Here is a 15,654-nt window from a genome sequence, read left to right as displayed (position 1 = left end):
CGATCGCTCACCACTCAAAGAGAAGGACGGTCGGCTGTTGTAAACACAGCCGACCGTTCTTCTCTCTGAAATTATCACAGAGCTCATGTGATCCTTCTATATAGGATCACATGTCTCTGTGGTCATTTCACAAGCCACGCCCCCTCCCACAGTTAGAATCACTCCCCAAGGCTCACATTTAACCCATTGATCACCCATAGGGTTAACCCCTCCCCTGCCAGTGTCATTACAGTAACAGTGCATATTTTTAGCACTGACTACTGTAGTAATGTCACTGGTACCCCCCAAAAGTGTAAAAAATTTCAGGGGTCCTATCTGTCCGTCGCAATGTCGCAGTCCTGCAAAAAAATCGCAGATCGCCGCCATTACTAGTAGAAATAAAAATAAAATTACATAAATCTTTCCCGCAGTTAGTAGACGCGATAACTTTTGACCAAACCAATCAAAATACGCTTATTGCGATTTTTTTTTTTTCACCAAAAATATGTAGCAGAAAACAAATTGGCCTAAAAGGTTAAAAAATTTTGATATTTACATTTTTTTTTTTTCGAGAATGTCATATAGCAGAATGGAAAAAATATTGTTTTTTTTTTTTTTCCAAATTGTCGCTATTTTTTTGTTTATAGCACAAAAAATAAAAATTGCACAGGTAATCAAATACCACCAAAAGAAAGCTCTGTTTGTGGGGAAAAAAGGACATCAATTTTATTTGTGTACAGCCTCACACGACCGCGCAATTGCCCGTTAAATATAACGTAGTGCAGAATACATAAAGAACTAGCTTGTGTAAATCAAGGCTACACATACTGCAGTAGAACAGTTGTTAAGAGTTGTTGAGGAACTACAAGTCCCAGCATGCATCCCTAGCTGCTAGCTGACAGGTTATTAGTGTCCGATGTAAATATTTATCACACCGATGCGCAAGCCAGTCTAACATTTACTACCATCATGTCGTTTTCTGGGAAAAGCTTGAATAATATTTTTCTCTCTTTTCAATCTATTCAATTTTATTTAGGAAAATATCCTATTTTACACATCTTTTATGTTACCTGATAATTCTACTGCAATGCCTCTGCACCATTCTAAATTATTTAAAATCCATCAGTGATTTTGTTATTTTTGTGTTACCCTTACTCAATATCACAATGCATTTTCTGGGAAAAAAAAAAAACTTCCAAGTATTAATTATTCACACGGGATCTCTGCGAAAAAAACACTAACATGTGAATGACCTGCTACAGCTAGAAGCCAGTTAACATATCAAAGTATGGGATAAACTTAACATATATGCAACACGCACTGGCTTTTTGGAAAGATCACAATGCAAAGTGCAGTAATATGTAGTAACCAATCAGAATTTATTGTTCATACTTAATGTTTTAGGATGATAAAAATAAAACAAATCAAGACTTGGTAGCTGCACACACGCACACACATATTATTTCACATTTATGTATTTTTCAATATTAATTAGGAATTCCTATAATTATTTAAACAGGGCATAAGCAAAAAAAATCTGTTTTCTTCATTCTGTATAAAATGACATTGCCCTATGTAAGTGACTAAATCAATGACTTAAATTAGTAACTTATATATCAAATAAATAAATAAGCGAAACAAAAAAATCATACACAGAATATAAATACCTAAATATAACAAAATCTCAAAAAAACTGACTTCATATAAATAAAACAAAAACATAAAATAAATAAGATAAAATCTTAGGACTTATAAACAAATGATGAATCCTTTGTATAAATAAAATAAATACATAAAACATTTAAACAAAATAAAATCTTATGACGTCTTGTCATTTAGTTAAGTGCAATCCTTTTTGAGAGATCATTAGATGCAGAGTAGTCAAAAGCCATACTCAGCTCTGTTGCTTATTGGCTAAATTGAAATGAGTGTTTGTTTATGATTGTGATAGAGACGATTGTAAGTTCTTCTGGTGACAAAAGACTGGCAGTAAATGTACACTGTTCCTAAAAGCCCTACCTGTGATATACACATAATAGAAATTATAATAATATGAAGCGATGGTGTATTACTAAAGGATGAGCTAACCCACAGTGGTACAAATGCAATCTATCCTGGTTTCCATAAATATCCCTGTAATGATATATTATATAGCCAGCATCTTATATTTGATATCAATCACACTGCACTGTCAGGCTATTTCCTACCTTAGTTAGCTGAGCAATCTTCTTGCACATCTTAACATGCAGTTCCTCGGTGTATTCTGGAGTTAATAAAGGGCTTGCTTTTGATCCATTATACTTGCCATGCTGATGATTTTTCCCTGTGGCCATGCTGCTGGGTGAAGGAGATTCAGCAAGTGGGTGCAGTGCTGTCCACCCTGTGCAGTTTTTTGTGTTGAGTAAGGCAGTGGCTGCACAGGAGAGGCAGTCCAGGCCCCTGCACGCCTTTCTTGTAACTGCAGATGTCCTGATCCTTCAGAAAGGAGCCAGACTAGGGAGGCTGCAGCATGTGCTGCTAAGTGACTGTCTTTCTTATTGGACTAAAAGCTGACAGGGAGATGCCGGGAATTCTTTTCAGTATGCATTTCTCCTCGCAGACAGAGCCAGTCCTAAACCAGACGCAGGAATATTTCCAGCCTAGCCCATGTAATATTAAGGATGAGGTTCAGATTCTCCTTTCCTGGCATAAAAATAATGCAGTAACAAAGTGATGGATGGGGAGACATAGGCAGAGGCGTAACTGCAAGCCACAGGCTCTGGTACAAATTCTGAGCAAGAGTCGTGATCAGTTGAGGATGACTGTAGCCAATCACAATTGTCTAGGATGAGCAATGATGTGAATAGGTGCAGTTTTTAGAAACTGCTAGTAATATTCGTGACGTGATTTGAGAGCTGCTAATTTCCCATACAATTTGGGTCTAATTCTACCACCTGAAATAATAAAGAATGAGGTCCATGTGAAATTATTTAGACTTTTCTGGTTTATCAGCAGTGCTACTTAATCTAAAGCCCCGTACACACGTACCGATTGTTGGCCGTGAATTTTCGGCCACTTGTTAGTATGATGATTCCGACAACCAACTGCGATTTTTCGGCCGAACAAAATCTGGTGTGCATGCTATAAAATTTTTCCTCAGTCAGTACAGATTTCGGCCGACAAAAATCAGATGAGCAAGACTGGGCATGCTCAGAGAAGAAAAAACACACGAAAAGTAGACCAGAACATGACATCACTTCTGCAGTTGGTTGTTGTTGGCCGACTAAATTTGTGTGCAGTCTAGAGCACATTTCAACCAACACAACAACACTGGACAAAAGACGGCCGATCGGTCGGCCAACAATCGGTGCGTGTGTACGGGGCTTAAAGCTGGTCACACATGGTTGAGAAGGTAGATATGGGATTTTAAAGGTGCCACACACAAAATATAATATACAAAATCACGTTTTATTATAATCATTAAAATGTTTTATCAAATATAAAAAATTTTGAAGGGAATTTATCCATACAGTACTGTTGCAATGTGCTCATCTCTACATGTTTCGCAAGACTATGGCTTCTTCAGGAGAGTGTTCTAGAGCAAGGGTCTTCAAACTATGGCCCTCCAGCTGTTCAGGAACTACAATTCCCATCATGCCTGGTCATGTCTGTGAATGTCTGAGTTTTACAATGCCTCATGGGATGTGTAGTTCCGCAACATTTGGAGGGCCGCAGTTTGAGGATCCCTGTGCTAGAGTATTGCATAACAATTCACTACAAAAGAGAAATATATTAGTACACAAATACTAAAATAATATATAAAAATGTCGTTGCATTGATGTATTTGTGTACTAATATATCGCTCTTTTGTAGTGAACATTTATGCAATACTCTAGCAAAATATCCTGAAGAAGCCATAGTCTGGCGAAACATGTAGCAGCATTATTGTATGGATAAATTCCTTTCAACATTTTTTATATTTGATAAAACATTTTGATGATTATAATAAAAATTGACTATATTATATTTTGTGTGTGGCACCTTAAAATCCTTTATCTACCTCCTCAGTCATGTGCTTCATTTGGGGATGTTGTGCCTAGGGTAATTTCAGACACCAATCTACTTTTTTGGTCACATATGGTTCAATGGACCACATATTATGTTTTCTGCCTACACTCGTCTATGTTTCTATGGCTCCAATTTGAGCCATGGGTGGCCCTATTAACACCAACAACTAAAAAAACTTCAATTGAGAATTAGAGGAAGCCAGGTGGTAAGAAGTCAGCCAAACAGAGACTGTAGCCAATCAGATGCAGGTACTGTTTGGGTAATACAATAGCCAGCATTGGGGAAATTTGGCCATCCATATTGTTCAGAATGGGTGGGGAAATCAAATACTTTTTCTCATTCAGCTTGATGGGCTAAACAAGAGAAATGTTGTTTTGTATTGCCAGCTTTAAGGGTAACACCACTTTCGTGGAATAAAACAATAGCAAATAAAAAAAAATAATATAGCATATACAATTGTGACTCAAGTCATGTCGTAATCTGCAGCTCTGTAATTTTCTGTGAAATGCAATACAATATGGCCACCTGGAGGTGTTCTGTACACAGAATGTGTAGAGAACGCCCCTCAGATATGACATTTCCTGCTTGTGTGATTGGCTCAATGATTTTCCCAGAAGTCTGCACTAAGTTACAAGTCAGATTTTAGGCATCCCCTGTAACAAAAATTTCATTTTGGGGAAATACTCCCAATAGAAAATGACACCTAAAGGGATGCAGACCCAGCAGCTTTCCTCATTAGAGTTTTGCAGGTGCAGCAGCTGGTTGATAATTAAGAAGCCGCTCCCATTAGACTCACTTCTGCACAAGGGCACAGACAAACACACAGAAATTTCTTCAGAATAACAAAAGGTAGGAATCTGCAACAAAGTTTGTCAAAATTCTTGTAATGAACATAGATCACCCAGAGAATGTTTTTTTTTCTCAACAAAAGTGGAGTTACTCTTTAAAGTGTTACTAAACCCAGGACCCTGCATTCACTATATCTGGTCTCCCACAGTACACTGCTAAATACCTTTTCTCACCAGCAGTATATAGCAGTATATAGCAGTCTTATGACTTCTATCAGTGTGCGGCCGAGTACTAGTTAAAGCTTGTAGGAGGAGTTTTAATTCTCCTCTGACTGTCATATAAGGCTACATGACTCCTGACCCTCTGTATAATGGGCCCTGGGCCGATCACATGCACCCTCCAAAAAAAAAAAAAAACAACTCTCTAGCAATACACATCAACCTGAGCATGTGCGGAGTGCCACCTAGGCTCTGTGCTATCAGGAGATGGATTGGGGATTGTGGAAGAAGGGTAGCATCAGAGAAGACAGGATCAAACAGCCTTTTTACACAATGTGGAGGAAACCCCTAAGGTTCCACAGTGAGTATGACAAGCTTACTTTACTGCATATACAGACTGATTTTACTGTTGTGAGTATAGTAACACTTTAAGTTGTAGAATGATATTCAGGGGTGGGCACACATAGTTGTAACGGTGTTAGGCAATGTACAGCATATTGTGAATCGGCTTTAGGCTTACTTAGCACCTATGTATGCATATTTTATAATCTTGTTGTGCATTACAAATGTGCATCAACATGCACTAACCATAAGCGTTTTCTATCTATCTCAATCTGAATTTTGAAGTTAGGGTGACTATTAGGTGTTTTTTTATTTAATAAAAAGAAAGAAGAAGCAAGGGCATTATTTTCTGGCAGCCAGATAAACATAGGAAGTTTTAATTAGGGGCTGTGACAATGACAGTAATAGAGACTTGGTGTGGCAAGCTGACTGCAGGAAAGGCTGAGTTGAATCTTGGACATCTGAGATGTCTCCTGTTCCAGTGCTCTAAGGATGCTGCTATTGCTGCAATAGTTATTGAGGAATTTCAGGCAAGGAAGAGGTGAAGGAACTGGGTGCACTCAGTCATGGCAAATCAAAGCAGACTGCACAGTTCTGTTTTTTTTTTTTTTTTTTTTTAAATAATGATCGATTTTACTTGAAGATCCTTGAAAAAGTTAGCGCCTGTTATAAGTTTGCTATCCAAATGCACAATGAAAGCCATGTGTTCCATATTTTAGCCTACAGTATCTACAGTCAGGTCCATAAATATTGGGACATCAACACAAAAAGTAATGGGACAATTGGCTGCTCAGCTGTTCCATGGCCAGGTGTGTGTTATTCCCTCATTATGTTATTTACAAGGAGCAGATAAAAGGTCCAGAGTTCATTTCAAGTGTACTATTTGCATTTGGAATCTGTTGCTGTCAACTCTCAATATGAGATCCAAAGAGCTGTCACTATCAGTAAAGCAAGCCATCATTAGGCTGAAAAAAAAACAAAACACACCTATCAGAGAGATAGCAAAAACATTAGGTGTGGCCAAATCAACTGTTTGGAACATCCTTAAAAAGAAAGAACGCACCGGTGAGCTCAGCAACACCAAAAGACCCGGAAGACCACGGAAAACAACTGTGGTGGATGACCGAAGAATTCTTTCCTTGTTGAAGAAAACACCCTTCACAACAGTTGGCCAGATCAAGAACACTCTCCAGGAGGTAGGTGTATGTGTGTCAAAGTCAACAATCAAGAGAAGACTTCACCAAAGTGAATACAGAGGGTTCAGCACAAGATGTAAACCATTGGTGAGCCTCAAAAACAGGAAGGCCAGATAAGAGTTTGCCAAGCAACATCTAAAAAAGCCTTCACAGTTCTGGAACAACATCCTATGGACAGATGAGACCAAGATCAACTTGTACCAGAGTGATGGGAAGAGAAGAGTATGGAGAAAGAAAGGAACTGCTCATGAAAGGGGGAAAATCGTTTGGTCCTGAAGAGATTAATAGAAGTCACTGAAGAAAAAATATTAGTGGTGTAGCACGACAACTTGAAAAAAAAAGGGTGGATTTATTAAGGCAAATTGATTCTATACTTTGTACAGTATTTTGTACTTTTATACAGTTGCACTAATTCTCCCTAGAGCATAGTGTGGTAAAGCTCTGCTGATTTCCATCATCAAATCATGTGCATGCCAAAATATTTACCACATTACAACTATACCACATTACATTTACCAAGGAAAATGTGTGCAACTGCACTTGTATAGTGCATGGTTGATTGTAAAGTATAATTTAAAGAAAAAAAACTTACAAATATGTTATACTTACTTGCTCTGTGCAATAGAATTGCACAGAGTAGCTCTGATCCTCCACTTCTGGGGTCCCCAACCAGTGCTCCTGGCTCCTTCTGTTCCTACTGTGGCACATCTATGGGCTCGATCCCACTGCTTGTGTCCATAGATACAGACAATGAGGCTCGGCCAAGCCCCCGTTTCCTTGACACAGGAAGCTACTGAAAACTGCGTCAGCCAATGACTCCTGCTGTCTTAGCAAAGCCTGTGAGAGCACAGTGATGCTTTAGATGGGCACAAAGCTGGATTGAGTGAGGACTCAGGTATGTATGGGGGGGGGGGGGGCTGAGGGGGCGATACAGGTCCTGTAACATTTTTACCTTAATGCAGGGAATGCATTAAAGTTATCGTAAATTATATATTTTTTTTAAATAACAACCATGTTATACCGTGCCAAGCTGCAGCTCCATGTGTCCAATCAGACATGGAGCTGCCGTTCGGCCCCGCTCCCCCTCTTATAATTGGCTAACTGATTTTGATTGTCAGCCGTGGGAGCCCATGCTGCTGCTGCTGTGTCTCAGCCAATCAGAAGGGAAAGTCCCCAGATGGCTGAGGGACTCGTGGACATCGCTGGACAGAGATGGGGCTCAGGTAAGTTTTAGGGGGTGCTGGGGAGGCTGCTACACACAAAAGTCTTTTTATCTTATTGCAAAGAATGCGTTAAGTTAAAAAACCTTCTCACTTTTACAACTCCTTTAACCCACTCCTGGACCCCCCCCCACCGTGTATTTACGCCGCTACTTTGACATTAAATACCGGGTTATGGCAGAAGATAGCCGTCATAACCCAGTATTTTTTTACATGGCTGGCTGTCCGCTTTAACATAAAAGTGGTCCCAGCGGCAGATTCGCCATGGTATCACTTTTATGTGCGGCGGGAGAGGTATCCATCCCTCCGGCTGCTTCCCGGTCGTTTTCCCCCGCTTACCGGAGCCAATCCCCTCTCCTGATTGGCAGAAAGTTGAGTGAGGGCAAGATGGCCCCCACTCGACTCTATGCCCTGGGAGGACCGGAGCGACATAAAACGTCACTTCTGCCGACCGGCCTTAAAGGGCCAAATTCTTTTTTTGAAATTTCATTTTTTATATATATATATATATATTTTTTTTTTTTATTGCTTTTAAGTGTAAATGTGAGATCTGAGGTATTTTTGACCCCAGATCTCACAATAAAGAGGACCTGTCCTATCTATTTCTATTACAAGGGAGGTTTACATTCCTTTTAATAGGAATAAAAATGATCAAAAAAATTTATTTTAAAAGGGACAGTGTAAAAATTTAAAATAAATAAGAAAAAAAAATTAAAGCACCTTATACCTCTGAGCTTGCGCTCAGAAGCAAACCCATATGCAAGTCATGCCCACATATGTAAACGCTTTTCAAACCACACATGTAAGGTATCGCCGCAATCGTTAGAGTGAGAGCAATAATTCTAGACCTGTGCATGGTGATCCTGTTGTGAGGCCAAGATGTCAGACTCTCAGAGCTACCCTCTAAAACTCCATTCTTTGGATTCACATAAGCGTGGCTGACTCAGTGTTACGATATCTGAGTTTATTTGTTCCGGTAAGCACATTATCCCCTTGGGTGGTGGATTCTCACATATGGGTGATTGTCACATAGACAAGAATATTGCTACCCTATATCAATGTGATTGCATCGGATTCTTCATGTTTTTTCTCTTTGGACTTTCTTTTATATGTGATATGGACTTTTTAATATTTTTGTATTGTTTGCACATTGCACTTTAGTGCATAATACAGTAAACACCATTTAAGATACAGTAAGCCTCTTTTCTCATTGTATTTATCAGCGCTCCATTTTTTTGTTATATTTCCTAAAGTTCAATTGCTGGCCAAGTGGCGCGATGCAGTGGATTGCTTTGCACTGCGCTGAAATAAAGTGCTGCATGCAGTACTTTCTGCGGTGCACTGTGCCCACACACCACCACAATGCAGTGGTGTGAACAGGGCACCTAGCAGACAAGGCATTTCCCACTCTTCCAATTACAGTGCGCCTTGCAGTCATTAAAATGAATGAAAGATGTTAACTGATTGCAGGAGCTGGAGTGTAAATGACGCACTGTGATCTAAGTACTCCAGCCGGAACTGTAACTCTCAGCAATGCTGCAGCCTAGAAGCATGGAAAACACTTCCTTAGTTTGGATTTATGTCAAAATATATTTTTGGCTAGAGTTCAGCTTTAATGAAGCTCTACAGCACAGGTGTCTCAGTAGAGGGGACAGAACTCCTTTGCCAGATCCTGCTTTCCTCTGTGCAGCTGCAGAAAGGCTCGTCTTTGCCCCCCTTCTCAGCAGTCTGCAGCAGAGAGGAGGGCAGAACTCCTCCTACAGAACTCCTCCTACAGATCCTGCACCTCTCTGTGCAGCCGCAACACCACCTTGCCTCTGCCTCACCTGGCCTCAGCATTCAGCAGACTCTGGAAGCTGACTCCAGCCCTCCTCTGGTTCTCCTCCAGACCCTGCACTGTCTTCTTCCCAGATCCACCCGCATCTTCTTCCTGGCAGCAGCACAAGGTAAGGGGATGCATTGTGATGGAAGGAAGGGTGGGTGACTCTTGACTCCTGATGGTGGGGGGGGGGGGGGGGGGCTCTTGACATCTCATATAAGGGTGTAAGGGGGAGTGGGGTGCTCTGGACATCTAATCTTACAGATATAACCAGCCCTTTGAGGGCAACCATTATGCTGATGCGGCCCGCGATGAACGAGTTCGACACCTCTGCTCTACAGCATTCTCCTGGGAAAATGAGAGGGCTGGATGCTATAGGACAGTGATGGTGAACCTTGGCACCTCAGATGTTTTAAGACTACATTTCCCATGATGCTCATGCACTCTGCAGTTCTAAAACATCTGGGGTGCCAAGGTTCACCATCACTGCTATAGGAACTAAGGGAAAGTCCATGGTTCCCTGGGACCATAGGAAGTTAGTTGCATCATCATTTAGTGATAGGGAAGACTTGCTGCAGGGGAAAATGCCAGAGAATGAGTGAGTACTGCAGACAGATGTTCTTGTTTATTTTATCTTAGTCTGCACAATATTTTTAAATATTTTTACTTGAGGCTCCGTTCACATCTAGGCGTTTTGGGGCGTTTTTGGGGCGTTTTTCTGCTCTAGGATCAGCTCTCAAAACGCCCAACAAGACAAATCCTATTCATTTCAATGGCCCCTGTTCACATCTGAGCGTTTTGACGCTGTTTACAAAACGCCCAACGCTCAAAAAAGTACATGAGCTTCTTTTTGGGCAGATTACAGGCGTTTTCCATTGATCTCTATTCAATCTAAAAACGCCTGCACAAAAATCGCGGTAAAAATCGCGGTAAAATCGCGGTAAAAAACGCCGCAAAAATCGCGGTAAAATCGCGGTAAAAAACGCGCGAAAAACGCTACGCTCAGGTGTGAATGTAGCCTGAAGTGGAACTTTAGTCAGAAATTAAAAGGAAAAGTTCACCTTTTCGAAAAAAAAAAAAAAAATGCAAGTTTTATTGCAGGTAAATAAAATATGCCTTTATTTATTTCTTTTTCTGGAACCTGCAGAGCTGGCGATCAGCAGATTGCGGGTGCAATGTCAGTCTCCTGCAGACTCAGCATAGCTGTCTGCTGCCCTGAGAGAAGGAATAATCAATGGACTACCGAATCGCTCACCAGTGCCCTGCTAGCTCATCGAAACTACAAGCTGTCAGCCGCAATTGCTGATGGAACTTATAGACTTGTGGATCGGTTCGGGTCGGTACAGTACGCTATTTGAGTGTTTCCATTATGAAAGTGGCCCATACAACCAAACCGCACCATTCCTGGTCTTCCTTCAGATGTAGGGCCATAAGAAATGGTAAGGTACGGTTAGTGTCACACGATACATTCCACTGATTGGCGGACAGGAAAACCTCAATGTTCACGTCAAAAGGCATTTGGTGTAAATCCCACATGGCCCCTGGCGGTCTGACTTGCAGTGGAAACGCTTACCTGAATAGGCCGGACCATTCTAACCCTTCCAAACTGTACCAACCCGAACTGTTCCGCCCAGTGGAAACAAGGCATTATTTTCAGGAAACTGTGAATGAATGACATGGCTTTGTGAGTGGAGCCCTGCATGCCTGCCCTCTTTTTCAATTGTAAAAGCAGGCATGGGGAGAAGAAACCCCACCCATTGTCACATGGAAAGGTGGGTAGGGGGGGGGGGGGTGTCTGCAGCAGCTGGAACATGTTACATATTCCACTCTAAAAACGGGTGGAATGTGTAACATGTTCTGAAAGTGAACCTACCCTTTAAGTCCTGCTAGATCACTGCAGACTGGCCCCTCCTGCAGGTATAGCTATGTAAAACATTAAGTCTATAATCCAGTCATGCACTGTCTTACCCTGCTCTGCACATGCTCAGTTGCTCTCCATTTTTGGCATCAAGCTGAAAATCAGAGCCACTAGAGACTGATCTGCTGACAGCCTAAATATTTACTGCTGCTGAGGGGCTCTGGGCTTCAGCAAAACAGTAGCCTCCAACAAGAAGAAACAGGAGTAATGTTGGAGGCAATTTAAAGCACACACTTGGTAGCATGAATATTAATGTAGAATGTATGTTTCTTGATAAATAACATTATTTTTAAGTTTTTACCCCCTTAATGACCAGGCCATTTTTTGCGATACTCCAAAGTTTAAAACATATCTCCTGCACTTGAGTTGTGTATGACGGGGGAATGGAATGTATATATGGAGGTTCAATGGACTTAGTTGGTATTGCTTGTTTATAAGGAATAAGTCCTGCGAGCGACCCTGAGGCTCTAAATCGATCAGTTATTTGCCGCAGACACTCCACTTCTCATAATAGTGTGCTTAATTGAAATAAATATATAGTGTTGCGCAAATAAAAAAATATTAAATTAATTAATTTGTGCTTAAATTATTAAAAAACCCAAAATATTTATAAATGACATAATATTAAAGTGCCAATAGTGCTAATAAAGTGGTAAATATAATATAATATAATACTCATAGAAAAGAGAAAATATATAGATATAAAAGTCCAGTGTGCAAAGTGCAAAAAGCCAATAAACAAAGTCCAAAATGTAATCCTAAAGTGATCTGTGCTCCCAGAGAGAAGTGACCAGAGTGTCACAGTGGACAGCCAGCCGTGCACCCCCTTGTGAATGGGTGCTCACCTCAAATCCTATAAAGAGCGCATAGATTGTTATCCCAAAAAGATCATCCATCCATATCCTTCAGGGCTCCTCTCATTCACAGGTGTTGCAGCGTCAATCAATGCAGTATATATGCAAACAAAAAGACTTGCAATAGTGTATGAAATCCTTAAACAATCAGCTTTTATTAAATAAAGGTGGATAAATCTCACTCACATTTGTAGGTGCAACACATGCACTTGGACAATAGCATCAAGTAAATGGTGGAAATCGTGGTGGTATAGTGGGAGAGACTGCACAGCGCCGCCGGTCTCCACAGCGTGCGCCGATAGCTGACAGCCTCACCTAGACAATAGTGTATCGCTCCGTCCGTCCTGTCCCCTCCCCTACGCGTGACGACACAGGGATCACGTGTCTTCCTCAGGGGGATATGTTGTCTTGCTGCCCCCTCAGGGCCAATGGTATCCAAAAACACACTAAAAGACAACAACAAGAGAAGGGCGCACAGACCTAGTGCATTACCGCTAAAAAGATTTATTAAAATGTTCAAAAAAGTGTATATTATACTCACAAAACGAATGTAGGTAGCACGCATATAAACATGATCAACACAAGATCTCCAACGGTAGCCAAAACACTGCACTGTGCTGGATAGCATGCAGAGGTATATGGATCTGCTAAGGCTAGACTGACGCGTTTCGAGGGCGAACCCTCTTCCTCAGAGCCAGAAAGGTGCTGTTAGCTTGTGTTGATCATGTTTATATGCGTGCTACCTACAATTGTTTTGTTAGTATAATATACACTTTTTTAAACATTTTAATAAATCTTTTTAGCGGTAATGCACTAGGTCAGTGTGCCCTTTTCTTGTTGTCATTTTTTGCAACTTAACACTGCGTTTCTTTAACTGAAAATAGCGCGGACGTGTAACGCTGTACCCAAATAAAATTGATGTCCTTTTTTTCCCACTAATAGATCTTTTTTTTTGGTGGTATTTGATCACCTCTGCGATTTTTATTTTTGCCCTATAAACAAAAAAAGTGCGACAATTTTGAAAAAAAAAAAAAAAAACAATATTTTTTACTTTCTGCTATATAACATTCCCAAATAAAAAAAATGAAAAAAAAAAAGTTTTCATCATTTTAGGCCAATTTGTATTCTGCCACATATTTTTGGTAAAAAAAATAGCAAAAAAAATAGCAAAAAAAAGTGTATATTGATTGGTTTGTGCAAAAGTTATCGCGTCTACAAACTACGGGAAAGATTTATGTAATTTTTATTTAACTTTTTTTTTTTTTTACAAGTAATGGCGGCGATCAGCGATTTTTAGCATGACTGCGACATTGCGGCGGACAGATCGGACACTTAATTTACATTTTTGACAGTTGTGGGGGGACCAGTGACCTTACTACAGTAATCAGTGCTAAAAATATGCACTGTTATGGGGTTAACACTAGGGGGCCATCAAAGGGTTAAATGTATGCCTAGGGGGTGTTTTCTAAGTGTGAGGGGGATGGTCTTATGGAATCAACACATGGACCTGTGTTCCTAAATAGGAGGAACACAGGGGCCCTGTGTTGATTGCTGACAGAACTACGGTCTGCCGTGTTTTTAAAGGCAGACCGCCGTTCTGTCTTCCCGGGGAGTGATCGCAGGAGCCCGGCAGCAATCGCGGCCGCCGGCCCTGCAGATCAGTTTCCTCTCTCGCGAATTGTCACGCATGCGCATCCCCATGATCGCTCCAGAGGAGCGATGTATGGGTACGGCGATTCGAGCAGCCGAGCCACCTTGCCGAAGTATATCTGCGGCAGGTGGTTGGCAAGAGGTTAAACAAAACCAATAAAGAGAAAAGTAAAAAGACTGCCATTCATGAACTACCTTTGAAAATGTTAGTTACCTGGGCTGTCTCCAACTTTAATATGAATCACTGAGTTGTATACTTGTTCTAAGTCAGTTACGTACAAAGTACTGGAGCAACTGAATCGACATGACTGCCAGGCAGCTAGCATTCTCAGTATAAATGGAGAGCAATGGTAGCCCCTGTACTTCCTCTGTACAGGATAGATTTAACTATTCTTAGCTGTATTAGCTGGTCCTACTCCTCTGGTATGATATTATAGCTCTATTTTTAGAGCTTTTTAATAGGGAACTAGCAACAATATAGATGAAAACAGGGTCAAAATGTAATTAAACACCTGCTTAAAGCGGAGTTCCAGCCTAAAAAAATTTTATTTTATAAAAATACCCCTAGGACATTTAGGGCTAGTGCATTACCTAGTGTACCTGTAGTGTACCTGCTAGTGTACCTGTAAGAAGAAAAACTTACCTTGAAAATTTATTGTCCAGTGCTGCCATCTGCTGTGTGGACAGCTGAAGCCGTAGCGCCCCCCTTCGTCTCCCTCTTCCTGGATGTCGGAGTCCCAGAATGCCATGCTCGTCACTTCCGGGGCAGGCGCGTCATCCCGCAGCTGGTTGTGCGCATGCCCAGAAGCTGTTCTAATTCATTCAGCAGGGAATGACGCGCCTGAATCGGAAGTGACGAGTGACACCGGGGCAGGTGCATTGACTACTGGGATTGATGACGCTCATTTCCCAGGAGTCAATGCAATTGAGGAAGTGACGTCGGGGGCCGCGGCCGCATAAGGAGGAAGTGGAAGGAAGGTAAGATAATTTTCATTAAAAATAAGGTAAGTGAAACAAAAAAAAATAATAATTATCCAATTCTTTTTCAGGATGTTTTAATCTAACTGATGGTGTAAAGTGCAAAAATAGGGTGGAACTCCGCTTTAAATAACATCCTTGCTTTTAGGGAAAAACCTTAATGGCCTGGCGACACGATCTGGTAGCTAAGGGATATAAATGCTTCCAACCATCATTTCTGCTCTTTATTGTTTATAGAGATTTTCCAACTTGTCAAAAAATGTCAGTGTGACATGTCTTATCATTTTGATCTTGTAATAAGAAAATAAATATTAGACAAGGTGGGCACAACTTGTTCTCATTAGGCAATACAAGATATATGCCAATGTCAGCCAAACTGTTCAAAGAGGGCAAGATGTTATCTTCCTATTCCAAGACTAAAAATAACCTAATAACAATGACAGTTCGAACAGCTAAACTACAGATGTCTCTGAAGAGGAGTAATGCCCCGTACACACGTGCAGATTATCTGAAGACTTTTGTCTGCAGACTTACCAAAACCATATAATATGAGGTCAAACCTAAACACTTTCAATTTGTATGCAATCCGGCAGGCCCTTGCACTACATAGAAAAGGTAAATCTGAAGACAAAAGTCTTCAGATA

General features: G+C 40.8%; 1 protein-coding gene across 1 annotated transcript in view; it reads right to left on the bottom strand.

The window, feature by feature from the left end:
- FAM184B (family with sequence similarity 184 member B) overlaps positions 1–2,771 on the bottom strand; it is a 180,170-nt gene extending 177,399 nt beyond the window's left edge. The window contains exon 1 of the mRNA XM_082273160.1: positions 2,187–2,771. Coding sequence (XP_082129286.1) covers positions 2,187–2,312 — 126 coding nt within the window. The 5' untranslated portion in view covers positions 2,313–2,771. The remainder of the gene's footprint in view (positions 1–2,186) is intronic.
- Positions 2,772–15,654: the final 12,883 nt, after the last annotated feature.

Source organism: Pelophylax lessonae (assembly GCF_965119305.1).
Source record: "Pelophylax lessonae genome assembly, chromosome: 1".
NCBI lineage: Eukaryota > Metazoa > Chordata > Amphibia > Anura > Ranidae > Pelophylax > Pelophylax lessonae.
The sequence above is the reverse complement of the archived record's forward strand: the minus strand, read 5'-3'. Positions and strand labels throughout refer to the sequence as shown.